At 39.1% G+C, this 27,788-nt stretch overlaps 2 protein-coding genes across 3 annotated transcripts in view; both read right to left on the reverse strand.

Moving 5' to 3' along the window:
• Positions 1–8,394: 8,394 nt before the first annotated feature.
• psat1 (phosphoserine aminotransferase 1) lies at positions 8,395–17,326 on the reverse strand. Its single transcript, XM_046036071.1, has 9 exons — positions 16,978–17,326; positions 15,837–15,897; positions 15,082–15,151; positions 13,782–13,987; positions 12,520–12,692; positions 12,265–12,434; positions 11,254–11,382; positions 8,974–9,111; positions 8,395–8,810 (listed from the first exon to the last, which is right to left on the reverse strand). The coding sequence occupies exons 1-9, from the start codon at positions 17,032–17,034 to the stop codon at positions 8,708–8,710; spliced, it is 1,107 nt and encodes a 368-aa protein (XP_045892027.1). The 5' UTR covers positions 17,035–17,326; the 3' UTR covers positions 8,395–8,707.
• A 3,057-nt stretch (positions 17,327–20,383) lies between these two features.
• The window catches only part of kiss1rb (KISS1 receptor b), an 11,763-nt gene continuing 4,358 nt past the window's right edge, over positions 20,384–27,788 (reverse strand). The window contains exons 4-8 of one of the 2 annotated variants that reach the window (XM_046035351.1): positions 26,870–26,994; positions 24,447–24,582; positions 23,697–23,935; positions 23,426–23,578; positions 20,384–22,012 (exon numbers count right to left, since the gene is read on the reverse strand). In XM_046035351.1, the coding sequence (XP_045891307.1) occupies positions 21,776–22,012; positions 23,426–23,578; positions 23,697–23,935; positions 24,447–24,582; positions 26,870–26,994 (890 nt within the window). In that variant the 3' untranslated portion in view covers positions 20,384–21,775. Of the gene's footprint in view, positions 22,013–22,519; positions 22,682–23,425; positions 23,579–23,696; positions 23,936–24,446; positions 24,583–26,869; positions 26,995–27,788 lie in introns of those variants that run through there. The other variant, XM_046035352.1, reaches the window with a different exon arrangement.

Raw genomic sequence — 27,788 nt, forward strand, 5'->3', positions numbered from 1 at the left:
AAATCCCACTCACCCCTAGCAAACTGGTTTAATTTGCTGAGGCTTTTTGATGCCCATCAAAAATAAATTTGCCAGAAACATTTGCAGTCTAAAATCATGATGACAGTGGTTTTCTGAGCATGCTCGTTGTGCGATTTCAAACTTTACACTTCTGTTTTGTGCTAGCATGTTGAGGTGCTGTTAAACAAACTAGCTAATTTAGTGTGCAGACATTCTCAGGCACAAGCGTCTTTCCCTTCTGTTAGGCTGCTTCTTTCTGCCAGTTACACAGGCTTAAGTAATAATGAGAAACTGAAAGAAAACAGTGTTCATAATTAATACGTTTATTGTGCTGTTCTGGAAGAGCTTGTTTGACCACGTTAAAGCTGCATGAATTCACATTTTATATTAAAAAATGATCAAATTACTAGGTGTAAAGTGAAAGGGGAGCTCGTAGAGACAAACCTACAGAGAATTATCTCCTGAATGCAGGGCCCTTTAGCTTTACAGAACATTTTAGCATCTAACAGTTCATTGTGTTGGTTCTGGCCTGCAACTTAACTGTTTTGATTCACTCTCACTGCTCTCATCAACACTGTTTTCAGCAGCAGCTGGCGTTGTCAGTCATAAAGCTCTGATAAATCCACTGTACGCGACCTGCTCAACACCAAACAGCAGACAGACAGACTGTAACAGTTAGAAAATAGCTGGTGAACATAGTGAAGCGTTTAGTGGAGCCAGATATTTCCCTCAAGATATGGCGAATGAATATGTGAATAGTGAATAGTGGAGACTAACACAAATCCAAATAACAGACAATGCGTATGTCTAGATCTGCACTACATGAACCTTAACAGAGTAGTTGTGGTGCCTAAACCTAACCAAGTAGTAAGGCTTCTGGCAGATAGGCTTTCTGCCAGAAAGACCTGAGGACAAACTACTCCCATGTGTGCTATCATCTCAAAAAGGGTACTCTTATTCCACATGAAGCCACCATTTTCTGCTTAAACTATGCTTTTCCTATGGAGCTGCTGTATGCAGCAGTATAGCAGCACAGATTTGGAGAAGAAACACAATTATTCCTTTTTCTTTTTTTGGGTGAAACTGTACTAAATGCTCTGTAATGCAAAATGAGCATTCCCAGGGGAAACTAAGAAACTAGTTCAAGGATAAATTCAGAATTTAGTGATCTTCCTTGAGCAGACAGTATGTACAGTATCTATAGAAAACAGATTCTGAGGAAAGGCAAAATGTGTGTGTGTGTGTGTGTGTGTGTGTGTGTGTGTGTGTGTGTGTGTGTGTGTGTGTGTGCGTGCGTGCGTGCGTGTGTCTGTCTGAAATAGACTGTATAAAGGATGTCAGTCACAGTAACTTTTCACGCTGCAAGCATGGAGCTCTTGACAAGAGACTCAATCAGCAGCACTAAAGCCTGCCTCTGCCTCCTCTGCCTCTGCCACCCTACTTTTGTGTCGACTAATCTCCACTGTAGGATGTAGAGGAGCCATTTGATATTGTCTTCCCCGGTGTTTTTCATTATCACCGTCTTACTGCAGCCTGTCGGTGGCATTACCGCGACATTAGTGGGCTTGACAGGACGAGAATCACCACACAATCCTGTCACAACCTCCCATCTGTGCTGTAACCCTACTCACATTTCAAAGCCCCTCTGCCTCTTCTTATCTTTCACTTGCTTTTTTCTCCTTTGAGTTGGATCTGCAGCAGGGTCATGGACAGTATTTTTGGGGAAATTGCTGAGAGGTTAGGCAGTTTGTCAGAATCCAAATTGCATTTAGGCAGACAGTAGAGTATAAAGAACTTGCCATTGTACACCTAAGACACAAGAGCAAAATCTATATTGGAATATGCCATGCATAAAGCTATAAACGATTTTTTCATATTTCCTCCACAAATATCTCTCCTCACAAATGTAGACGAATTGTTGAATTAGCTTAATTTAATTGTCTTAAAGTATTCTAACAGGGATTCTTTATCAAACATGATCCTTTTTGTCCTTTATTTTATTTCTTGACTGCAATAAACTGCACAAAAGGCAAGTTTGTTCAACACAGTCACTTCCAAACATGCACAAATTGTTGACAGGCTTATTCCAATTACTGCAGGGCTGCTATCAATTATAGTGCCCCCTAGTGGCTGTTATAGCCCACACCAGCAGATTTTGATGAGCAATCTAAAATCTGTGTTTGTCAGAGGAAGATCATTTTTATTCCCATCCCTTCTTGCATTTACATTGCCTAATTTGTTCCAGTTCTTTCTTCCATTTTAGTTCCATGGCTTTTGGGGGGTTAAAGGTCTTGAGTTGGCAACAAGAGACCTATTCAGTTTTCCATTCCGTAAACACACCTCAAGTTATAGAAACAGAGATTTTGAGAAGAGAGAGCTCACATTAATCCTTTTGCGTCATTTACCGTACCTCACTTGCCTCAGGCAACAGTGGATCTTATTGAATTTCATCCTGAACTAGAGGTCCCCACCCAACGGCATGGACTTTGAGATCTATCACTGGAGGCTTGTATAACAGTGTAGATTCCCAGGTTTCCTTTTGCAATCTAAATGAGCAGGACTGTCTTTATTTTACCTCCCTATCAGAATCTTGATTTGCTTACAACTTAGTTGTTTCTGTTCTACTAGCTCTCTCTTACCTGAGCACATGTCTAGCCACGGTAGTATTGTGGCTCTGTGGACGGCAATGTTGGTCTGTCAGTCCATCACTTTGATTCAGGGTGTAGTGTCACAACAGTTATTGGATGGACTGAAATTAAATTATGGTCAGACATTCATGATATCCAGAGGATGAATCCCACTAACGTTGTTGTTAACGCCACCACAAGGTTGGCATTTGTGGCTATGAGTCTCCACGAAACCTGAATGGATTTCCATGAATTCTTGTATGTTCCCCTCTGGATAAATTGTTATCACTTTGATGATCCTTTGACTTTTCATCTAGCACCATCATCAGGTCAAACTTTCAATTTACTTTGGTTTATGACCAGATACCTGCAAAACTAATTACATTCCTCCCAGCCTCAGGTGAGCTTTGTGTTTAGTACTAAATTGTGAATGTTAGCATGTTAATACACTAAGCTAAGATGATAACAAATTGACATTGTCATTGTGAGTATGTTAGCATGCTAATGCTAGCATTAAACCCAAAACACTGCTTTGAAGTTCAGCTTCACAGAGCCACTGTCATGACTGAAGACTCTTTATCTTGTTTCAATATCCAAAGCTGCACTACACCTTGACCCAAACACAGAATCACACATTTTTAAGTTGCCATCTTGTAAACTTTGTTTTTGTTACAATAGACATCCTCCTCCTGTGTTCTGAAGCACCATGATCATGACGTGTGCCAGGAGAGGTTAGATAAACTTAGAGTTGAGCTAAAAACACATAGGAAATAAGGTAAAAAAAAAAAAAAAAAGTACCTGTCTTGGTACACTGAAGATTAGCCACCAAAATCAAGCTAAAAGGTAAGATTGAAGTAAAGGAGCTCAGATGTGTTCTTATGCCCCTGTGACTCTAATATGAGGTGGCAAAGAAAGGTTTATTGATGATAAAAATGAGCATGATGTCAAAGTTCCTGCAGCTGATGGGAGCCTTAAGGTTTTCAAGGCCATTATTGAAGATGACCATGAACTAAGACAAGCTGTCACTGAAAGACTTGTATAAGAGAGGTATGAATGTATCGTGCTAACATAAAACTCATCTGGCTTAAAGCAATACCTCACTCTGGCAGTACATTTTTATCTTTCAGCATACAAACCTTTGCAGCAGGTCCAACATCTCCAGCCCTGGGGATCCACAGTCAACACCAGCATTCAGACTTTCTCCCTTGCTCTTGGTATTGATATTTGCTAACAGCCAAAATTACTTTTTGGAAAGAATCATCCGGGATGTTATATAAAATAATAACTCCTGGATCAACTTTACCTTGTGTTTCATTACATTTCAAAATGAAAGTAAGAAAAGTAGCTAGTTGCTTCTTCCTGTGGTGACCTCCTACTCACACTAGTAGTTTCAGAGGTTACACTTCCTGATCGGCCACCACCTAGATAGTAGAAGTAGAAAAGAAAATTAGAAAATTAAATTTATGTGGTGAAAAAAGAACTTAATGACAAATATCACTTAAGGTATAATACAGGCCTGCAAACATGTTGAGAGGCTGTCAGGGTAAAAGTTGAATTCCAACTTATTCCACCCATACAGCCATTCATGCACTGATAAAGTTGTAAAGCATGGAAGATAAAGGCACTGTCAAAACATGCCATGCTCTATTAACATCATGCCCACTCCACACTAATTGCCTTTTTACACAAGTCTACATCAGGATGACAGTCATCCGGAGAGGAGATATTCCTGTTAATCACCTAAACTGTCCAGCTCCTGAATCATATCACGTGCCTTACAACGATAACTGTGAACAACATGCTTTTCTATGTCTAATGGGGATATATTTTCAGTGGAATAAATGCTATGGATTGATCAGAAGTGAAATGTAACACTGCTGAGCTGGAGACTGTTTTTTCTGTTGAAACATTATGAAGCAGTGTTTTTAGATACAGATTTTGTTCTTTAGTTGAGGACCCTTCGTCTGTGGTGATGAGTTGACCTTATCTGAAGAAACCACACAAATTTGTGTGTGCGTTTACGTGTACTTACTGCATTATGAGGACCAGAACAGGATTTTAACCTACAGATTGAGGACAAATTTGAAAAATAGGATATTTTGGCCAATCCTCACAACATCCTCACAGAGTGCTGTTCAAAGGTTAAGATTTGGTTTTAAGGGTTAGGGTGGAATTAGGCTGAGGTTAGGGTCGGCATTTTAGTTGTGATGGTAAAGGTTAAGGTCCAGGGAACATATTATGTAAATGAGGGTCCTCATTGTACTATAGGAGTACAAGGATGTATATGTGTGTGTGTGCATGCGTGTGAGTGTGTGTGTGTGTGTGTGTGCGTGCGTGCGTGTGTGTGCGTGTGTGTGTGAGAAAGCAAGAATGCAATCTATCTTTTTCAGAAGTGAATAAATTATCAGTAATTAGTAGTTTCAATCACATGTTTTGCTTAGATTTTTTGTGTATTGGACATTATTATAATTATTATTTATCTATAGTACTTGCCATATCAATCTATTTATTGCATATGTTTTGGCAACATGATTTGATCAAAATATCATGCCGATAAAGCCTCATTGAATCACTATGGAAGGAGTCAGACCCCCATTTGATCACCTGCACTTTGCAGACATGCGTTTCTAGATGAACACTTCCACCTAGAGGTCATTTGCATCAAAACTATCAACTAGTTTTATTTTTGTTCAAGCTTTTAAAACATACTTTTATTTAATATCTCATCTTGATTTTAATTGAGCTTTTTTTTTATTTACTTATTTTACTGTGGTCCATGTTGTCTTTTTTGTTCATTGGTTCTGCACTTATATTTGATTTTCTAATTGTTGATTCTTGTTTTAATTTCTGCCTAGGGTGAACCTGTGTTTTGGAAAGTGCTCTATAAATAAAAATATTTTTAAATGTTTTATGTATATTTCTTTATTTATTGTTATACATATGTATGTATGTATACATATAGTATGGTACCTGCTCTCCTGAGATAACTTTTGTTATGATTTGGTGCTATATAAATAAATTTAATTTTATCATTATGATTATTCTTCAGATAAATGCCTGCTATATCAAGCAAGTTACAACAGACAACTATTTGCACACATTTTGAATACACCATAGACTGTATGATATACACACCTATACAAACAGTCTGGTTGCTGGACCCTGCCATCCCATCTTCTTTGAGACCTCTTTAATTTATGTAACATACAACTCCTACTCTTGCAGACAGTGAGGACCTGGAGAGGACCTGTAGGCAGGTTTGGTCATGACACTCGCATGCATAGTCGGAAAAAGTCACAAAAAACAAAGCAAATACGCACTCACCACAGCTTATCATACTATTCCCTCACAATACACATGTTCACATAAAAAATTATCTCAGTCATTTTGAACCAAACCTACATAACAATTTTGTATTTTTAGTAGCCTTTAAGGATACGTTACGTTATCGACCCCTGTAATGAAATTCTCATTTGGCCGCCTCCTGCCTCTTTTCTCTTTTGCATCTCCTCCAGGGAGATCAAAGGTCAGGGTCAGATACACTCGGTGCTCCTGGAGTTGGTACGGAGTCTTGCTGAAGAACAGCCTCAGCGGGGTGAATGCAGAAGGGAACCGGCCTCTGGACATCCAGATGGAGGACAGTCTCTCTCACCATGAAGCCATCCTGCCGCCCTGCTGATGTTATGTAGACCTGTTCACTCCTACATACTGGGATGTTTTTGCTGTCAGCCGGCAGTAAAGTAGTAGGAAGTGATTCCTTAACCTCACAGGGAAGAGACTGACTGTGCTTGTAAAGTAGTTGAGCTGCATATTATTATTTAAGAGTAACATCAGACTAAAAGGCAAATGTTCTCTGCCTTCTGTTGCACCACACTCATTCCTGTGGAATGGGAGTCAATTTCACTAATCATCACGGGACTTGGGACTCAGGACTCAGGACAAGAAAATAGACAATGGGAGCGGATGGGACGGGAATCATAGGTCTGTTTTTCATATAGAAATATGATTTCTAATATGAATACTGTAAAACCTCAATTAATAGCCCAGGCTTTCATTTGATTCAAACACTGAACCCTCCCTGCCTTTATTTGGGAGATGCCTTTAATTCCTTTCACACGAAACTCTTGCTCAGCAAAAATAGGCTACCATCAAATTGTTTATTTCCACCAGTATAAATATTACTTGCATAAAAATCAGGCTTTTGTTTACCATACCTTTAAATCTGAATTATGTCCGTAAAATGAACTGAACGATTGACTTGTGAAGAATCTATTTGATTGAATGATGTGTAGCATGCCCATATTGATTGTCAAAACGTGTAGCCAAACTAGGCCATTGAAAGGGACAGGCGTCTAATTGAAGCTTTACAAACACTATTTTCTGATTTTGGTTTATCAGGATTGTGATGGGACAGAAATCATTCTTCTGGGATTGGGACGCAACAGAAGAGTAATTTTTACTCATGGCCGATTGGGACACGGGTATTTTTGTGGGAGTGAGATGTAAGAGGAGTAAAATTCTACTCCCGTGTTACTGTCTACCACACACAGCATCACTGATGGGTATGGTCAGAGGCATGTACGTGGACTTCATTCCAGAAAGATTTTCAACTGCTAAGGTTACTTCTAGCTAAAGGCCAGAAGTATTTTTAGTCCACATGGTTTCAATCTGCAAATTAGAGTTCTTAGGAAAGTCACATTTTATCTTTGGCTAACACAATTAGTACTAGATGACTGTTGTTGGTTAAAAGGTCAGTTCACCCACATTACAAAGCATTTTCTCACTTATCACCAGCATCTTGCCACACAGATATTTTGCAGGCTCCTTCTTGACCTTGGAAACAGCATCTTGCCAAAAAAATCATACTTTTTGTTTCCTAAGCTTTCAAGCACATCTCGTGGCCTTCCGCAGTGGATGGAGTTGCTCAAATTGTGTCTTGGAAACAGTTTGGTTATCACGTGACCTAAGATGATAACAGCTGGTTATATATGGAGTTCATAATCCCCATCTCTCTTGAAAAATAGCCTCTGGCACACAGTCTTTGATCTCTTCCCAGTCGATACTGTGACCAGTTTTAGTGTGGTGTTCACAGACAGCTGATGTTTGTTGTCCACAGTCCTTGATGTTTCTGTAGCATTGCAACTAGTTTAACAAGTAAATTGGACCCTCTGCCTCCACCACAGTACACTAGAGTCAATAGTTTTTTTTCCCTTGCTGAGGTTTTGTGTGATAATTATGTTCAGCAAGATTTGGTTTGATGTTGCAATCTACAACATTCATTATTTATTATTGTTTGGAATATAGTACGGCCTCTTGGCTGCTTCATTATGCAATACAGCACTCCTGTGCCACCCACACCACAACAAAGCTGAGCACATTGCTTTATATTATGATTAACGTTATCGCCACAAACAAAAATTCCATTCACCTCCACTGTATTGGGGGTAGAGTCAGAAATCTCTAAATATCCTAGGAGATATCTAAAAACCTGGGCAGACAAAACCAATACTGTCTGCATGGCTAAATACTAGAGATAAGAGAGAAAATATGTTTTTCTAAAGTTGTAACCACCACAGCCAGTCAGATTGGTGAGGGTAAATTTAAACCCCTTGAGATGCACCTTATAATTTTCGAGGGGTTCCTGAATTTTTCTTGTGTAGCACTGCTCTCTGTTCTAAGATGTGAGAACTGATTGATATTGGTTGATAACTGTTTAAATCACAAAAGTGTAAAACAACACTCAAGACAAGAAATGACAAAATGTAAGTAATGTCAAGTTAGATTTACTGGTATGTATTTTGAACAAGTGACAAGAATTACATACAGTATGTACACCAAAACACCGTTAGTCAATAAATTCATTAAAAGAGTAAAGTGTATGAAACACAGATGTAATTAAGACATTACTTGTAACAGCAGTGGTTAAAGCTTATTAGGAACACAGAAACAAGTGTCTAAAAGGTGCACCTTCCAGATCCAACACAGATCTTAACTAGAGGTAAACAAGAGCTGTTTTGAAACTGTACTGGTGTAACCAAATGCCACTATGTGATATCAGCTGACTTTTAGTGTGGCCTGTATTACTGGTGCTCTTTCAGGAATTCTTTCATATAGGCAGCCAAGGCTTCAGTGTCCTCCACTGTGACAGCATTGTACAAAGATGCACGAATTCCCCCAACTGACCTGCAGGGGGAGACAAATCATGTTTAAAAAGGTCTTCAAAGGACAGGTAGTTCTCACTTTTCATAACCTCGCTTGAAAAAAGACACAGGACCCAGTATTCTCTATAACATGCAAATAAAAAAGGTATTAATTAAAAGGAGGCATGTGTTTGACAAACTCTAACCTGTGTCCTTTCAGTGATATCATTCCACGTTTGGATGCGCCATCCAGAAACTTCTTTTCCAAGGCGTCATCTCCCTCTTTCTTCCCCACACGAAATGGCACATTCATGCGGCTTCGACAAGCCACATCGACAGGACACCTGGACACAGCCGTAGGTAGTTCAAATTAAAATGCTTTGCTTTATAACTTAAAGTGTATAATATTTAGGAGGATCTATTGACAGAAATGCAATATAATATACATAACTGTTTTCAGTGGTGTATAAAGACCTTACATAATGAACTGTTTTTATTAACTTAGAATGAGCCATTTCTATCTACATAACAACGTGTGCCCTCTTACATGGAAGTTGCCATCTTGCGGTGCCACTTTTCTACAGTAGCCCGAACAGAAAAACTGCTTTACAGAGTGTGTTTCGTCACTACGTTGAATACGTACGAAGAAGAAGACAAAGAAGAACAAGACTACGTCTGGTTTGTTAGAAGTAAATTTTGACATACAGTCTGTGATTTTGACAAATGGAGGACCACATGTATTATTTAGCATTAGAGCGGACAGAGCGTGTCGGCCACCGTAGTTTCTACTACGTGTTTGCAAAGGGAGCAGTGAGCAGTGACTGATGAGTTGTTTGCAATTCGCAACCTTCACCACTAGATGCCACTAAAACTTACACAATGGACCTTCAAACAGTTTCCTCACTGTTACTGTCACTGTAGACAAAAAGTGTCTGCGGAAATTGTTCCAATTGTAAAAAGCATTGTGTCCAAGGCAAAAGAAAAAAAAAATAATAGATTATGTAAATACATTAAATAATTCTAGGGGACAGTATGGGTGGGTTTATCAAAGGCTAGGCTTTGATGTAAATAACCTTTAGTTTGGTCTAGTAGTCTATACTCCAGTAATTTGTTGTTATTCATGCTTACGGATTATAATGGCTGCATTATTATTTTCCCTTTAGTTGATGAAAGAGAGCCCAAGGTGCAAATGTTTTCCAAACAAATGAAAAGGTTGTATTTTGGTCAATAAGGGCACAAGCTTTTAGTATTTTGTTTCTAATTGTGTTTCATGTCAAGTGACATTATGTCTTTTCATAGTTTTCTTGAGTTTGAAAGTGACTGTGTGTAAGACAGCAAGACTGCTTACATTACACGAGTTCTGTGCACCACAAATTTGTCGTCTTAAACAATTGAAATTCCTTAGTTAAGTTGGTTTTGCTCGTCTTTAAAACATGCTGTAAAAATGACAAGTATAATATATATATATATATATGAAAAGTATATGAGGCAAAGCATACTTAAATAAAGTAGGTTAAATCTGTGCATTTTATGTGTTATTGTGACCATTTCTTTTTTACCTTAAATATACTGACATGTAGATTTCTAGCAGGGCCTTATATATGGTCAATGAAATATCGAGAGTAGTAACTGAAGATCTTAAAAATCGCCACTGGAGGATTATAAGGCTACAGTCAGGGTCCAAAATTGGTACCAGCTACTAGCCAAATGCTGGTAAAATGTGCAAATGTATGGTAGATTTACTTCCCTCACCAGCCAAAAAACAATGGTCAATCTATTGAGTGGCTGGTAGACTTTGAGCATTCACTAGCCATTGGCTGGTATGAGATTTGTACAGACCACAACAGTCTCCAGAGAGTCATAAAACCTGGAGAAAAACAATCATTGGACTCACCCTGCCCTCTCTGGAGGACATCTTCAGGACCTGCTGCGTTTGCAGAGCTAACAGCATCCTGGGAGATGCGACCGTGCCCTATCAAGCCTGTTCTCTGTTACCCTTCGGGAGGCGGTACAGAGCAAAGCTCACACCTCCAGACTGAAGGACAGCTTTTATCCAAGAGCCATCACTGAACGGGACAGCACTGCTTTCATGCTTTTAAAAGGCTTTTTAATGTGCTTTGTTTTCTTTTCTTTTTTTAAACTTATCTCTTGTGTTGGGATGACTGTGCACAAGTGCATGTTTAAGTATTTATTTCTGTTTGTTTTCTTTTTTTAAATTCAGGCACAGCACAGCAAATTTCGTTGTACATAAATCTGTGCAATAACAATAAGTCTATTATCCTATTCAGCAGGGGAAGCTATACAGTATATAATGCTGATACAGGTGGAGTTTTAAATATTGTCTTTGCAGATTCAGTAAAGCGTGAAATGGACTGTGGGCCTTGACTGGCACTGGTGGCTCACAGTGTCTTAACGTTTCCAGAATGTTTTAACCTTCACTGAATTTCCTATTTTATCATCAGCTGCTAAAGTTGTGCGATACTTACACATAGAAACCGTTAGAGGTGTCAATGAGGTCATAAATCATGGAGGACTTCCGCTTGTTGAGAGTCTCCATGGCAGCACTGCCACCATTGTTCTTAATCCACTCCAGAACCAGACCCATGATGTAGATACTGAACGGACACACACAATCAAACTGGTAAGAATCACTGTTACTACTGTTGAGTTTTCCCTTCTCTTTCTTATCATTCATATGTGACGATTGTAAAATATTTAATATATTTATTATATTTAATATAAATATTTAATAGGTCTATATTTCGGGAAATAGGCTTATTCGCTTTATTAGAGTTACTTGAGAAAACATTCTTGTCTTTATGCTACATATAAGGCTAGATGATTAGATGATTAGCTTAGCTTAGCACACAGAAAAGACCGGAAACAGGAGGAACAACTAGTCTGGCTCGGTCCAAAAGGTTCATTCTCAGTTATAAATTTGTTTGTTTCATTCATCCAAAAAACTAGATGTAAAAACAAGTTGTGGTTTTACAGGGTCCTGGAATCTTGTCGTCTCTGTCAGTGGAGACTCCAGGAAGCAAATCGTCCGAGTCAGGAAATAGTCCAGCACATGAACCCCCGGAAAGCCACAATGGGTCGTTAGTACAGATTAAAACAAACAACATATAACATGTTAATTGGTGAGCTTTAGGCTAGCTGTTTCTCCCTGTTCCCTGCCCTTATGCTAAGCTAAGCTAATCAGGCTGTAGCTTAGCTCTGTAACAGACAGACATGAGTCATATCGATCTTTTCATCTAAACTCACAGCAAAACACATTCCCCAGAATGCTGAAATATTCTATTAAAACTTGTTAAAAATGCAACCAGCAACTCCAGGAGGAGAAATCAGTCAGAAGTTCAGAATGTCTTTTTAAAAATTGTGAAACATGTACACTTTACAAATGTATTTTTCCTAGCTGACAGTAAAATATTGATAATCCTCAATCTGTAGGTGACTTCAGGGAGTTTCTAAAGTTACAAACAGAGGTGAGTCAGCACCTGAAACTTGGTGGTGTGTTGTAGAGGGAGTTCATTTCAGCCTGCACCTTGTAGTCCAGGACAATGGGACACTCTTTGAGGGCATGACCTAACAAGTCATCCCGCACGATTACCACAGTTACCCCGGCACAGCCCACATTCTTCTGAGCCCCGGCGAAAATCAGCCCAAACTAAACAATGCAAGAGGACACATTAAAACATGACTCTCTATAACCACTTTTTATACAATCACTATGGACAATCACTTGTCCTCACCTTCGACACATCCACAGGTCTGGACAGGAAGTTGGAGGACATGTCACTGACAAGGACCACCCCGTTTGTTTCAGGTGTGAAGTTGTATTCCACGCCGTGGATCGTCTCATTGCAGCAGTAGTACACGTAGGAGGCTGAGGGGTTCAGGGTCCAGCTGCTGGGGTTGGGAATTTCTGGAGAGAGCAACAACACAACATAGTTAAAGAGTCTGCAGCTACACTAGCAGCTCTGTGAGACTGAACTGTCAAAATACTAACATGTTCACAATGCTAACATGCTAATGTTTAGCAGGTATAATGCATGTTCATGATCTTATTACGTAACACCCATCCTGTGGGGACCATGAATGTCTTTGCAAGATTTCATGGGAATTCACCCAACAGTTAAAATATTTCAATATGGACTAAAGTGGCAGACCGATGCTGCCGTCCCCAGAGCCATGTTGATAAAAACTGTCCACATAGTCTTGCATTACTTTGGCAGTATTATATACAGTAAGTCATCCTGATTGCTTCTGCAAATACACCCACACCCCTTTCTCAAGCCAGGGTGTGTGTATTTTCTTGGAGTATTGTTTCCACAGGCCGGAGTGACCATTTGGCAAACATGGCACAAACCAGAAGTGCCAGTTGTCTGCGGGACCAGGCTGTTAATGAGAGACTTCTCTGTCTGTCGATGACAGACTGAATCAATTTTCAGCCTGCCTGATGACAGACAGAAGGAGCAACATATTTGGATTTACTATCATTTATCTTTAAATCTACATGTGTGCAATGAAATTAATTTTACATTTACAGTTAAATGTAATTCTAAAAACACAATAAAATTCCTTCCAAACATTAGGTTACACAAGAAGCCCACTAAAATAACTCAAATCAGACACAACCATGTGGAAAAGGCTACTCACATACCAGAGTCTTTCATTGGCAGTTGGCTCTATTGTTTATTACATAACAGTCTGGACACAGCCAGACTTTGCAAAGGGCCCATCCTAACGCAGCCTGAATGACAATGACCGAGTCATAGCAGCTCAGCTCAAACTGTTTTTTGATGTGGTGACGGCAATTAAATTAAAATTGTTTGTGTCATCCAAGAAAAAAAAAAAAACTGCATTCTGGATCTAAACCTTCTCACCAGTTACTACTTATTGCTGATTGTTTTCCTTCTTCTTTTTGTTAGAATAGGCGAAAAAGAAAATTATTTTTCTGCATCTGTATTCACACAAACAAAATTTAGACTTTTCCCCATGCACACAGTCTCACTTGTGTAACTATCCAGCTTCGGGTGGACAATGTTGACTTTGCCGTATTTCTCCGCTTCTTTTGCTGCTTTTGCTGACCATGTGCCGGTCACCAGGTAGTCAGCGCACCTATCCTCCTTCAGCCCAATCAGGTTGAGAGGAACGGCGCTGAACTGTCCAGACCCGCCGCCTTGCAGAAACATCACCTTGTAGTTGTCTGGGATGTTTCTGTGAAGACAAAAGGTTACTGTGTTAAACACTGTGTACGGTGCAGACAGACCATCATCAGGTGAAGCAGTGGACTCACAGAAACTATTCTTAGACTGACCCACACGCACAGAGATACAGTTTGCATAATATCTGGATGGATGAAATGTTACAAACAAAACAAGTAGCTCTGTATTGTTTCTCTATAGTTAAATCTTCTGGTGTATTTAATACAAATAGTAAAGTAAAACCAAGATTATTGAAGCCATTTAAAAAGCAGATCAAAAATGACTGAATGGAGTATGTATCTGAATTTTCTAAAACTCAATGAAGTCCATTTTGACCAATTCTGGGAGGAAAAAAGTAAGCTGTGTTTCTTTTAAATTAGAGACATTTTAACATTAAAGAAATTATTTTAATAACGAAACCCCTGAACTACAAACATCCGATTATCACATGAATATAACATAATATGTAAAACATTTTTAGCTTGCTGATTTCTTTGCAATTATTTTGCATATTTAAATATGTCTAGGTAATTTGACTTTTTCAACTGTAAACCTTTGGCACTTTAAAAGTACTTGAATTCATAAATGTCCAACATGTTTGTAAAATCGTGAAAACTTTAGATTTAAGATTAAGATTACACAGTAAAGCAAGGTTAAACTCCTCCTGCTGAATCTTACATTAATAACTACGTGGAGAAACACACCTACTTAACTAACAAACACTACCTTTGCAAAGTCTAACCCAAAGCCTTTTAGGACACAAGACAGCCAGAGGAGAAACTAAATAGGATGTGAAAAACATGGGAGAGAACGTACAGGTAATTATTATTGTGGCAATTTTGTCATTCCAATCATTCTACTTGTCCATTAATCACATTTAATTCATTGGTATTTCTAGGTATGATGGTGCTTTGTGTTTCCAAAAGTGTATTTCCAACATACAGTATTGTGTATATTGTAATCTGAAACTGCAAGAGAACATGCATTAACACCCTCGTTTGAAAGTATGCACAGTCATACTGTAGTGCGACCTTCCTTTAAAAGGAAAGAGTGAAGAAGGAGGAGAATACAGTCGAAGCCATGTGAAACAACAAACACAGCACTTACAGCAACTCTCGCAGCAGACTCTCTGTTTTGTTGAGGATTTTGCTGAAGTCCGATGATCGGTGACTCATCTCTGGTTTGAACAGAATCAAAAACATTTGAATTGAATCGCAGTCATTGCCTCTTAGCTAATTTTGATTATATTTTGGGTCATTTAACACTGGGACATCTATAGAACAGATACCAGAGGGTGAGGAGTCAGTGATCAGCTGTGAGTGCAGATAATACTGATCTGCTTTGTGTAGATCTCTGTAGATATCATGAATGTGGACAGTGTTTTTAATCCATACAAATGCGATATGTCAACTATATGGGCTATAGCGATGCATTAAACAACAGCTATTTCAATACAAATCATGAGGCATGCAGTAGTTTTGTCTCATAATGACTTCAAATGCAACCCATCTGTAGTAGGGTTGAACAATTAAATGAAACTTTATCGAAATATGGCCTAGGTTCAAGGTGATGTGTGTGTCAAAATACCATTTCAAATAAAATATTGTCATGCTGCAGGGATGTTCTGGCCTGCACATCATATTCTAGAGACTTAAGAAAACATCTTTGTGTGGTACAGATTACCACAAAAATCACACCATAATTCATTTCAATATGTTTTTCAATGAAAATGAGAATAATGATGTAAAACAGATCATTCCCCCTGGTATGGCAAATCACATCGCAATTGCAATATCAGTCAAAATAATCACAATTACATACTTTTTCAAAATCATTCAGCCCTAACCGTTAGTTCTACTCACCAAGAACACTAATACCAGTGCCACCGTAGTTGAGGAGCTCCTTCTGTGCTTGAAGCAGCACCTGTAACATATTAAGTATTTCTTCAAAAGACAACAAACAGCATCAGAAATGATGATGGTGATGTCAACAATGAACACAATAAAAAAAAATGTATTGTGTTCCCCTAATCATGGGGCTCTTCATCTGGATTATTTTTCATCCAAATAAAGATTACCCATATTTTTATGTGATTTGTTAGAGTTTATAGATATACACTGTGGCTCACTCCAGTACTTTGGAGCTAAGTGACATTTGGTTCATGGAGCACAGACTGCCAAAGAATTAATACATTACATACATATACAATACATAAATACATTTTAAAAAACTGCGATGTGTTTTGCGGCACAAAAGGCATGCACAGCGAATATCTACAGTTTTTCTGTACTGTAGATTAATGGGATTACAATTTATTCTATGTGAGACATGTACAGTTTTCCATTTCCTCATTTGATCACCAATGGGATCTATAAAACATCAGACTCAGCAGTACAGACATACCTTTGTATCCTAACTCATATCTTTTATGTAAATCACATGACTTAACCAACTGCAAAGACCTGGATGTAAACATTACTGCTCTTTTTAGCAAATAAAACACAGAAAAAGGGACAGCATTACTTTATCTGTTTTTTTTTTATTTTTACCATAGTTTCCTAAGAGAGAGCTGTGATTTATTTTTCTGACATGCAAAGTGTTTTTCTGCCATCTAGAGGCGTTATCTGTGGCTGCCAGAGAAGCACAAAGGCGTAGGTTTCCACATGAATGAATGAGGCTGATGCAACTCAGCACTCTGTTCTCAGTCGGTTGGATCTGCTGACAAATGCCAAGCCGACAAAGCACCAAAAAAACCAACAGTCCTTTTCTCACAAATCTGCATGCCGGTTTCTGTCATTATGAGGGGGAAATAGCACCAATTTATAAATCCTGAGTCTTGAACGTGCCTTTAATCAACAGCACGACTCGAAATGAAGTGTGCATCTTCAAAAACAGCGCGACATTTCTCTTTGCAGTAGTTTTATATACCACAACTGGCTCGTGTGTTACAGCACTCATTCACATTATTAACGTTGCACAAGCAAAATGTGGATCTAAACTCACGGTTTGGGAGAGTTTTGCAGGTCCAGCGCCAAAGTTGATGGTTCGTTTCTGCTCCATGATGTAAAACGATGTCCTGTGTTCAACAAGCGTTGTTTGATTCAGCGGATGAATGATCTGCCCCCTGCGCTTCTGCTGTACTTCTACTGTTATGTTACTTAAGCTCTTCTTCCCCAGCGTGGATACCAACCGTGTAGTTGGTGTGTCTAAAATGTTGCGTTCAGGTGCTCCTCGTAAACGTGAAAAGTGTGATAAAGGTACGGTAGATTTTGTATACTGTAAGTGGGCTATAAAAATAAAGTATACACACGTAAACAACTAACGTACAGCTGTCACAAGCATACCGTTTAACAGCAATTAGCAGCTGTTACCAGCTAATTAACCTCCTGAGACCCTCCTGAGATATAGCTACATACGCTAGCTTCTATGTATATTCTTAACGTTACATATTGTAACTTACACACATATATTAACATATATATGAAATAAAATGTATATAATATATTCTCCCTGTGTTGAAATATATTAAACAGATAATCAATGAGGTTACTCAACTTATTAATTATGCTATTTTGAAGTACTTTGCATAACTTACTTGTTCAAAAATTGTAAAGGAAAATTAAATAGCAAAAACGTGCTGATTAATGTAGTTATTAATGTAATTATTGTTAAGTTTTTTTAAACTTAGCAACTAACTTCGCCGCGGACAGTTCAATGCGTTATTTCTTCCCACCAGATTTTCGACTACAGTATTAGCTTGTTCTGTCACAAAATCACACGTATTCAATCACCAAAGAACCAACCAGAGGGCTGTTTCACAAAACCAAGATAGCGGATTAAGCGGGGATTTTCCAGATATCCTGGCTGAATTTAGTCTTGACTCGGTTTCACGAAAGCAGTAGCACATAAATTACCACGGAGATTTATTCTGTGCAGCTGCTCCAGAGCAGCCAGTTAGGTGGTGCCTTATCTGTTCAGTCATCAGAAACCAGTGATTTGTTTTTTCAGTTATTCCATATTCTCGTGCACATTATTCATTAGCCTGCATTAAAATACAGGTATCCTACATTGGCAAGATGGTAGCACATAGTTTGTGGTCATTCGATTTTATAATTGGAGAAGAAGACGCGTGTACCGTCCTTTACACACAGTGAGTGGTATATAAGCGTAAAAAATAAATACATAAATAACTGGGGCTCAATATATACATACATACACATAATTGGATAATAGGCTATACTTCTCCCTATTATTATCCCACTTCACTGGACATACTGTGACAAAAATGTTCCCCTCCCTGGGATCACTTATTTGCTGCAAGCTTTTTGGAGAGAAAACAATGATTAATGCATTGTGTTACAATCATGCTTACAGTGTGCATTGTCAATTTCTTAAGAATCTATTTTTATCCCCATATCTTGGTCCAAGTCCTGCTGGGGATTTGGTGATATTTTATTTTGTTAAATTTTTCAAGTGTGTGCAGTTCAGACATCTGACAGTTTGTAAAACACTTAGCACTTAGCACAGTAGGAACTGTTCACCTGTGGAAGACCTTCAGGTAATACCACATTGCCAGACTGGCTGTCAAACTGTAGGACTACAGCCTCAGGGTCAAGTTACAAATATGATACAGTATTTTCTATGAGCACCATATATTGTTCTATGTTAAATAACTGGAAAGGCTTAAGAAAGGTTTATTTGCACAATAAAAAAACATACAATTCCATGTAAACATAGAATAAACAAATGTACATTGTCCAAAGAAGTAACTTACTAAGCTAAAAGAACAAGCTATGATTACTGCATTATATTTTTATATTTTGAATTGTCACCTGCCTGCTGCATGTTGTGTAATTGGTGAAGAATATTTCTCCAGAAGTCAGGAAACTAAGTGTTTAATGCTTACAAACGTCTGGGGAAGGACTCCCAGACTCACCACTCATATTTAAGCATTGAACATTACTTCAAAATTGTTTTAAAATATTGTTCTTGTCTTGTTCTCATGAACACAGAATTGTGCATCATCACAGATCGTGAATCAAGCCTATCGTCACACCCCTAATCTGAGCCCTTATGTCCCCACCACTTTTCAACACAGTTAGTTTTTCTATAGGCCTACATAAGTAACTTAAATACAATAAAAGGAGATACATTTTATTGTGAATTGGCTCTCCGTAATTACAATTTAATTGTGGCATATTAACGTCCACTGCTCACTTTTAATGTATGACATAACATCTGTAACATTAGAATTTTGACAGTTTCAGTTTCAAGAGCGGTGATATGTTTAGCTACTTACTTTATCAGTCAGTCCTCTATTGTTTGCCACGCTGTGCCCGTGTTACTTAATTTTTTGTTTAATATTTTGTGCTTTTTATCATCGTAAACCTTCTTCATTCGTGTTACTCAATTTTCTGTTTAATATTTTGTGCTTTTTATCACCGTAAACCTTCTTCATTCGTGTTACTCAGTTTGTGTAAAGTATGCTGCACACGTCTTTTCCATTTCAGCATCAATAAATCTGTGATCGACCGTGTGGTCTCGTGGAGAAAGCTGTTGATGCCCATTAATCTGAATTACTTACAGCTGGCTTGACATAGTCGCTCCTTCTGAGCCTGGTTTGGCCTTTCTGAAACTGATAAAGCCAGGATGCACTGATCACACTAGGTCAAGCTTGGCTTTTTCTGTTATCCGGATTTCTAAATTCTGCTTTTGTGAAACAGCCCTGAGTTCAGTCAGAATTTTAAAGCTAGGACGTGTTAATGTAAAGATACAGGTTGTGTCTTTAGGTAAAGAGAAAAAGGATTTCTTGGTAAGCACCGAGGCACCGAAGCAGAAACATCTCATGTGGTTCCTGTGCATCTAGCACACACAGAGATGACATTAAAACTGTGATGAACCTGCAGCCAACAATAACAAAACACCAACAACAACAAAGTGGAAACATACACATTCCTAATATCATTTATTTTCAAATATATTTTTATGAGAATGTTCATTCAAAGTATATTTCAGTGTGTAAATGCATCACTGCCTCCTATTGCACACATTAACATCATGCACAAGTAGCTTGTAACTCCATTCTGCTACATAGCAGACAGTGCTGAGGAAAGTATTTGAGTTTAAGTCTGATAGCTTGTATGGGAAAGCTGCTCTGCAGTCTGGTGTACTAATATCACACTGTAAAAATACTACATTACAAGTGAAAGTCCTGCACTGAAATTGTTACTCAAGGTATGAGGTACAATTATTTGAGATGCTACAACATAAGGCTGCACAGCGAAATTAAAACTGTAGCCTCTTTCACGCTACACACACAGAACATACCATTTATACAAATATTTTAAATTAGAATAGAATAAAAACAAATATATATATATATATATATATATATATAGCTATGGTCATGTGTAAAACCAGCAGCAAGGTTCATGTAATTTATTTAGTTCAGGAGTCTCTCCGCCTGAAGAAAGATGCTGCTCTAGCCTGGTGGTATGACAGAGGATACTTCTGTATCGCATGCCAGATGGCAGCAGGGTGAGCAGGCTGTGGCTGGGGTGGGTGGTAAAAGCATACAAATAAAATCAGGAAAATGTGCTTTAAGTATTAAAAATTAAAGTACTAAATCCCCCCTTATAAAGGCCCATGCAACTGTTCATATATTACAGAAATAATTTGATTATTACTCATGCATTAATGTGTAAGCAACATTTTACTGTTAATGTTGGTTGAGATGGGGTTAATTGTTAAGTGTCTTATTTATTAAGGCTGCAGCTAATGATTATTTTCATTAGGGATTCATTTGCCGATTGATTTATTGATTAATCAATAAATTGTTTGGTTTGTAAAAATTAAGAATATAGGGAGTAATGTCAATCAACTCCTCAGTTAATCAACTAAAATCAGCTCTTATTGTATAAATGCTTGGGTAGTTGATCTAGATCAAAACATCATATTTTATAAGCTCTTTATGTGTTTTGTATTTAAAATCTTTATTTGTAGAGCAACTAATTACTACAGCTGTCGAATAATTGTAGTGGAGTAAAAGGTACAATATTTCCCTCTTACTTGTAGTGGAGTAGAAGTATAAAGTATGAGTACTTCAGTACTGGAGTACTCTCACACATTTTGTAGCTGGTCAGCACCTTTCCAAAGTGGCTATTCACAAAGGATGAACTGTAACTATACAGTACGAAGATAAAGCTCCACTAATGGTGCCAAAAATTAATTATATAGTGCAGAACAACCTGCTAAATAAGTGTTTAACCCAGATTCTTACTGTAACACTATACTATACTATACTATACTATACTATAAATCATTATGTCCAACAAAGCTGTTGTCCATAAAGGATGCAGTCACTAACAGTGCAATTGTTGTCCGATATATTTTTGCACACTTCCTTGAGACCTGGAGATCCAGAAACCCAGCAGCTCAAACATTTTGACTTGTTGTATTTGTTGCATTTTAGAAGCACGTGAAGGTCACGAGAGACCTGAATGGTTTGCCATGTTTCACAGTGATAACATCAGAGGTCACACAGCAGCAATTGCTCCTCTGTGTGTGTGTGTGTGTGTGTGTATGTGTTCAAACCTGTCAGTTACTGGTGTTCTTTGTGCTGTCTAAATTGAGCCCACATTGTGCCAGTATGTTCTTTGTGTGTGTGTGTGTGTGTGTGTGTGTGTGTGTGTGTGTGTGCTCGTCCATACACACATACACCAGGTTGAGCAGACTGCTCTATCTCCAGAACAAACTCTAAATAAACAATGAGTGCACAGTGTCTGGATGCCCAGCATGGCCTTTAGGAACCAGATGAAAGAAAGTGCATCTCTGCTTCTCCTTTGGGTGCCTGGCGAACCATCTCTCCCCTGTTCTCTGTGTCCATGTGTCCCACACTCACTCTCCCCCTCATACGCCACAGAAATACGGCAGGGAAGGCGTTCTTGAAGGCCTTTCGGAAGTTGTTGCCCATGAAGGCGTAAACAAGCGGGTTGACGGAGGAGTTGGAGTAGGACATGCAGTGACCCCAAATCTTCAGCTGTGGATGCAAAATTAAAGAGGTGGTATTATGCTTTTTGGCTTTTTCCCTCTCCTTTATTGAGTTATACACCTTTTTTGTGCATGTAATAGGTTTGCAAAGTGAAAAAGCCCAAAGTCCACCACAAAGAGAGTTCCCATCTCCCACAGAAAACTCTGCTATGAACTACCTGAAAACAGCTTGTTTGTTGTCCAGCCGTTTCCCTTTCATCCCTGTGACGTCACAGCAAAAATGCACATAGTATAAGCATCATAATGCTTGCCAAGCGGCTAGTCCGACACGCCCACAAAAACACCAGTGGAAAAACACTGAGCTCCAGCACACCTCTCCTCTCCCTTCTAAACACTAGCTACCCTCCAGGCAGTCAGTGGACATAAAGTTGTTACTGTGATGTAGAGACAGAGCTTAGTTAAAACTTTATGGATGAAAGATACATTTGTCACAGATTAATAACTCACCACTCTGAAACTCTTGCTCCAGTCTATGTTGCCAAGCAGGTCGGCAACATGTACAGCTGAACCGAAGTCCTGTTTACCTTCTTCTTGCTGACTCGCCCATCTCTGCTTTTGATTGGCTAGTAGTCCTTACATTTATTCATTTAGCTGATGCGCTTATCCAAAGCGACTTACAATTGCTATATATGTCAGAGGTCACACGCCTCTGGAGCACCTAGGGGTTAAGATCAGGGACACATTGGTGGATGTGTCACAGCGGGGGATTGAACCCCGGTCTCTCACACCATAGGCACCATAGGAACTGCGCATTTGTGCAACTCCCAACAAAGATCATTTAGAGACAAGATGTATCACTCCATAGATAAAATGAAGCCTTCAACAAAGGGTGAAAAGAGGACCTGCAGCAATGTGCAGTATGACAAAAGATATGATGTTTTTTGAAAATTAAACTATGTAAACCTGTTCTGGTACAACCCCTAAATAGGATTTTAAACCTGAAAATTAGCACAATACCACCTCTTTAAGACATACTTAGATGAAGCAGAAATGGGGGTGGGGGCTGAATGTTGAACTTAAACCTCAGTACACCTCCAAGTTTTTAGCCTGTAGCCTATTCACATTCTGGCACATCTGGATCACAGACAATCACCTGGATTACTCTGATACTGAAGAAAACGTTTAAATCTGATGATTATGAGACAAGATATGAAATCAATGAGAAGTGTTATTTTTAAATGATTTCGAAATGGATTAATGAACATCTGTCCTTGACGGACACGGAGATGTGTGTATGATGTCTATGTGTTCAGAGTAGACTGAGTTATGAAACGTTACTGCAAAAATTTGGGTTATCTGAGCACATCCGAACAATGTGTTCATATTCGGTTTCACCCCTATAACCTCCCTGCCAGCAGCACAGTGAGGCTCATTTAATCAAACATCATGGAGAGTATGTCACCTTGTATAGAGCGTAACTGCGGAGGCCAAATGTTTGCAGGAGGATGCAGACCTGGATGGGGCCCCAGCAGATGAGGAAAAGGGCCACCATCACCACCACCATCCGGGAGACTCGCGCCCGCACTGCTGCTCCCCGCTCGGCCTGAGCCTGAAGCTGGAGTTAAGGAGGCTTTGTAATGTCTTTGAAATTACCAGAAACATTCTCTGTCTATGGATTTAAGGTGTGAAAAATAAGTTTTGCAAGTGAAAGTAACTCCATATCGCCCTCTTACTTGGTAGCTACTGTCGATGGGATTCACGCTGGCCTGCCCAATTCGCTTGAGCATGAAGGCGTAACAAGCGGTGATGGTGAGCAGGGGCAGAAGGTAGACTGCCAGGAAACTGTAGATGATGAAGGCTCTCTGGAGACGGGCCGAGGGGAAGACCTCACTGCAGTACGTCTGAGGACCAAACCAGTATCCTGCCTCCAGACGCTGGTACACGGCTACAGGGATTGACAGAAGCAAGGAGCCTGGAGAGGACAGGGCACATGACTGTGTGACACAGAGCATAATGGTCATAATAACATTCACTCAATGCCACTAGATGACGGCTGAGAAAATCCCAAACTGCTATATAGAATTACCCAAAAGTAAACAAAAATAAACAATTTGAAGAAAAGCAACTTGAGAAATTGGTATAAAATCAATCCAAAATGTTTTTTTTAATTCTCTGTGACAATAAGTTTATTTCAACAGCAGCATGTACATGAAGTTTTGTTTGATTACTCAAAGAAATAATACTCACACTAAATTGCTGGAAGAATGTATAATATGAACTGAATTATTTCATTGTTTTATGTTTTTTATCACCTCAATAAAATCTCCAAATCAGCTGCTTCAGTTTTTTTCACTTTAATGCATTAAATAATTAGCATCAAGGGGAAGGTTGTAGAACAACAGATGCAATACGCTGTTACCGCTGTCTCATTGCCAATGTGTGTATAGAGTTGTGTAAGTGTGCATGGAGTATTTGTGTGATACCTATCCAGATAGACAGAGAGACGGCCAGAGCCAGGCGTGGGGTTCGGTGTCGCAGTGACTGCAGGGGATAGACGGTCACGTAGCAGCGGTCCACACTCATAGCTGACAGAGTGATGCAAGTTGCCTGAGCAGTCACCTGAAACACACGCGCACAAGGCAGGTTTGTTTCTGTCTGACACTTCATTCTTCTACCGCGCAAAGAAAATGTTGCCTTTTTTCTCTCTGACATATAGGCTATATTAGCTTTTATTAAGGACACACATCCGGTCCAAAAGATATGCAATGAAAAACTTAAACAGACAAACACTAAAGTAGACAAAGGAAAAAACATACATAGTCCACAATATTACACAGGCCTATTTACACAGAGGCTATAACGCCAATGATTCCACGTTCTGGAAAAGAACATAACTGAACTTAGTGCCGCGTTGGTCAGTGCTGAAATGATACTGTTTGCAGAGTCTGATAATCTACACATACATCTGTACATGAGATTGCGCAGCACAGAGCAGGTGGGCACACCAACACTGACGAACATTTGGCTTGCACTGCTCCATTGTGGCTCCTTCAGCAGCAGCTTCAAACCGTCATTATATGCTACATTGAGCTTCTGCATACTGCTCTTTCTGCAACACCTCCACAAATGGGCAGTATACATAGGGGTACAATATGCTCTAAAAAGGGTAGTCTTAACAGATTCTGAGCATGTACTAAATTTGCGAGTCAACATATTAGCCTGTGCATACATCATAAGACACTGTCCACCATCAGACAGGTCGTCAGTTAGATAATGTCCAAATATTTAGCCTCATCACATACCTTAAGGACAGTACCAGACAGAGAGTAGTCACTCTACTCTTAACAATCATAATATTACTCTTCTTGGCATTATACTTAATGTCAAAGTCTGAGCCATATTGAGAACAAACCCTCAGTAACTGTTGAAGACCAGCACTATAAAGACAAAGAATCACCAAATCGTCTGTATACATCAAGTGGTTGATGATATTGTTACCAACCATACAACCTGTTCCACAGCAGCTTTGATAAATCATCCAGGTAGACATTAAAAAGAAAGGGAGACAAAATACCTCCCTGTCTAACTCCATTGCATACATTGAATGGGGCCGACGCAGAGTTGGCCCATTTCACATACATTGATTGATGAGCATACCAAAAAGCCAGAATTCTCACTAAAGATTCGGGAACTCCTCTATTTTGTAACTTTAAAAATAGTTTTTCATGATTATTGCGATCAAAGGCTTTAGAGGCATCAATAAAACACATAAAATGGTGGAATTGTGCCTGTTATACAAATCTAAAATTTCCTTCAAGGCAAAAATACACGTATCTGTGCCGTGTTTAGGTTTAAAACCAAACTGGTTGTCAAAGGTCAGGACAAACTGTTCCAGCTTATTTAGTAAGGTCCTCTCCAAGACCTTGGATAAAGTACTTGCCAGAGCTATAGGCCTGTAATTATCCATGCTATTTATTTTGCCAGCTTTGTCTTTAATAATTGCCACTAACATAACAGATAAAATAGAATCAGGTAAAATACCATGAACTAGAAACCCAGTAAAACAAATGGAAAGCAGAGGACAGACTTTTCTACTTGCAAATTTTAAATGTTCGGCAGAAATCTTATCTATACCGCATGCCTTATTATCTTTTAGCAACATAATTGCATCATAGACTTCTTGTGGGGATACAATCACATCTTCATCATTATCAATATTGCCCACTGCAAAGGAGTTACTTTTAACACAGTTGAACAGCTCTTAATAATATTTCTGCCACAACTGAGTAATTTCCTCTGGACTGCTTACACTACACATACATTTCAAGTTGGTTTAATGTTTTGTACCGTGTAGAAATTCATGATGGAATAACACCGTATAATGTAATGCACATTTTGAGCAAAACCTTTTTTTGAATAATGGAGGCTAACCTTCAGACTTGACCAATGACAGCACAGCTTGATAACACTGATACTCCCATGTGGTCTGTGAGAACTAGATGTTTTTATTATTTTATTATTTTCGTGTGAGAACTGAACATTTAATAAATCATATTTACTTCTGATGTTTACACTCTGCTTTTGCATTATTTGAGTAGCTGTTCATCTGATAGTAGTTATTCTGCACATAGTATAATGTCTCATGGGACTTCATAGAAATTATTATTGCAGTGGTATAGAGTGGTATTTTTGTCACCATGCCACAATATTACTTGTATTATGGGACTGTAACCGTTACCATCTTACTAGTGACTGTGATGACATGTTTACAGTGCCAATTTTTAAACTCCAGGCCTGTTTATGTGTGCGTTTGTGGTTTGTGCGTGTGTGCGTGTGTACGTGTGTGTGTGTGTGTGTGTGTGTGTGTGTGTGTGTGTGTGTGTGTGTGTGTGTGTGTGTGTCTCACCTGCTGAAGGTAGTTCACCAGTCGGCACATGAACTCTCCAAAGATCCAGCTGGGCAGTGGGTACAGTGTGGCAGTGAAGGGCACGCAGCAGACCAGAAACAAGATGTCGGTCGTAGCCAGGTTTACTGGAAGAGAACCAGAACAGAGAAATGCATTCAAAGGGGCAAAAGACCATAAATGACTGTTTCAACACGGATAACATTGGTTGGTGCTGAGGTTTCTGCCTTTTAAACTTCACAAACTAACCTGTGTTCTTCCTTTCTAATTCTCACCCACTGAAATCAAATATATATAGTCAATATAATCACTAGGTTGCTGGGCAACACAGTGGTTGTTGGCGTCCTAATATGGAGAGAGAGAGTTACATCCATTTGTTTGTTGTTGTACTCACCTTATCTGAACATCATTATGTGAGTCTTGAGCAAAACAAAGTCCTCCTCAATCTGTTCTAGGTTAAACCTCTGAGCTTGTTTATTCTCACTGCATAATATAACCAGTCCACTCAGCCTCTCTGTCCCACTTTAACCAGTCCACTCAGCCTCTCTGTCCCACTTTAACCAGTCTACTCAGCCTCTCTGTCCCACTTTAACCAGTCTACTCAGCCTCTCTGTCCCACTTTAACCAGTCCACTCAGCCTCTCTGTCCCACTTTAACCAGTCAACTCAGCCTCTCTGTCCCACTGTAACCAGTCAACTCAGCCTCTCTGTCCCACTGTAACCAGTCAACTCAGCCTCTCTGTCCCACTGTAACCAGTCAACTAAGCCTCTTTGTCCCACTGTAACCAGTCCACTCAGCCTCTCTGTCCCACTGGAACCAGTCAACTCAGCCTCTTTGTCCCACTGTAACCAGTCCACTCAGCCTCTCTGTCCCACTGGAACCAGTCAACTCAGCCTCTCTGTCCCACTGTAACCAGTCAACT

The sequence above is a fragment of the Micropterus dolomieu genome, linkage group LG21 (genome assembly GCF_021292245.1).
Source record: "Micropterus dolomieu isolate WLL.071019.BEF.003 ecotype Adirondacks linkage group LG21, ASM2129224v1, whole genome shotgun sequence".
Taxonomy (NCBI): Eukaryota; Metazoa; Chordata; class Actinopteri; order Centrarchiformes; family Centrarchidae; genus Micropterus; species Micropterus dolomieu.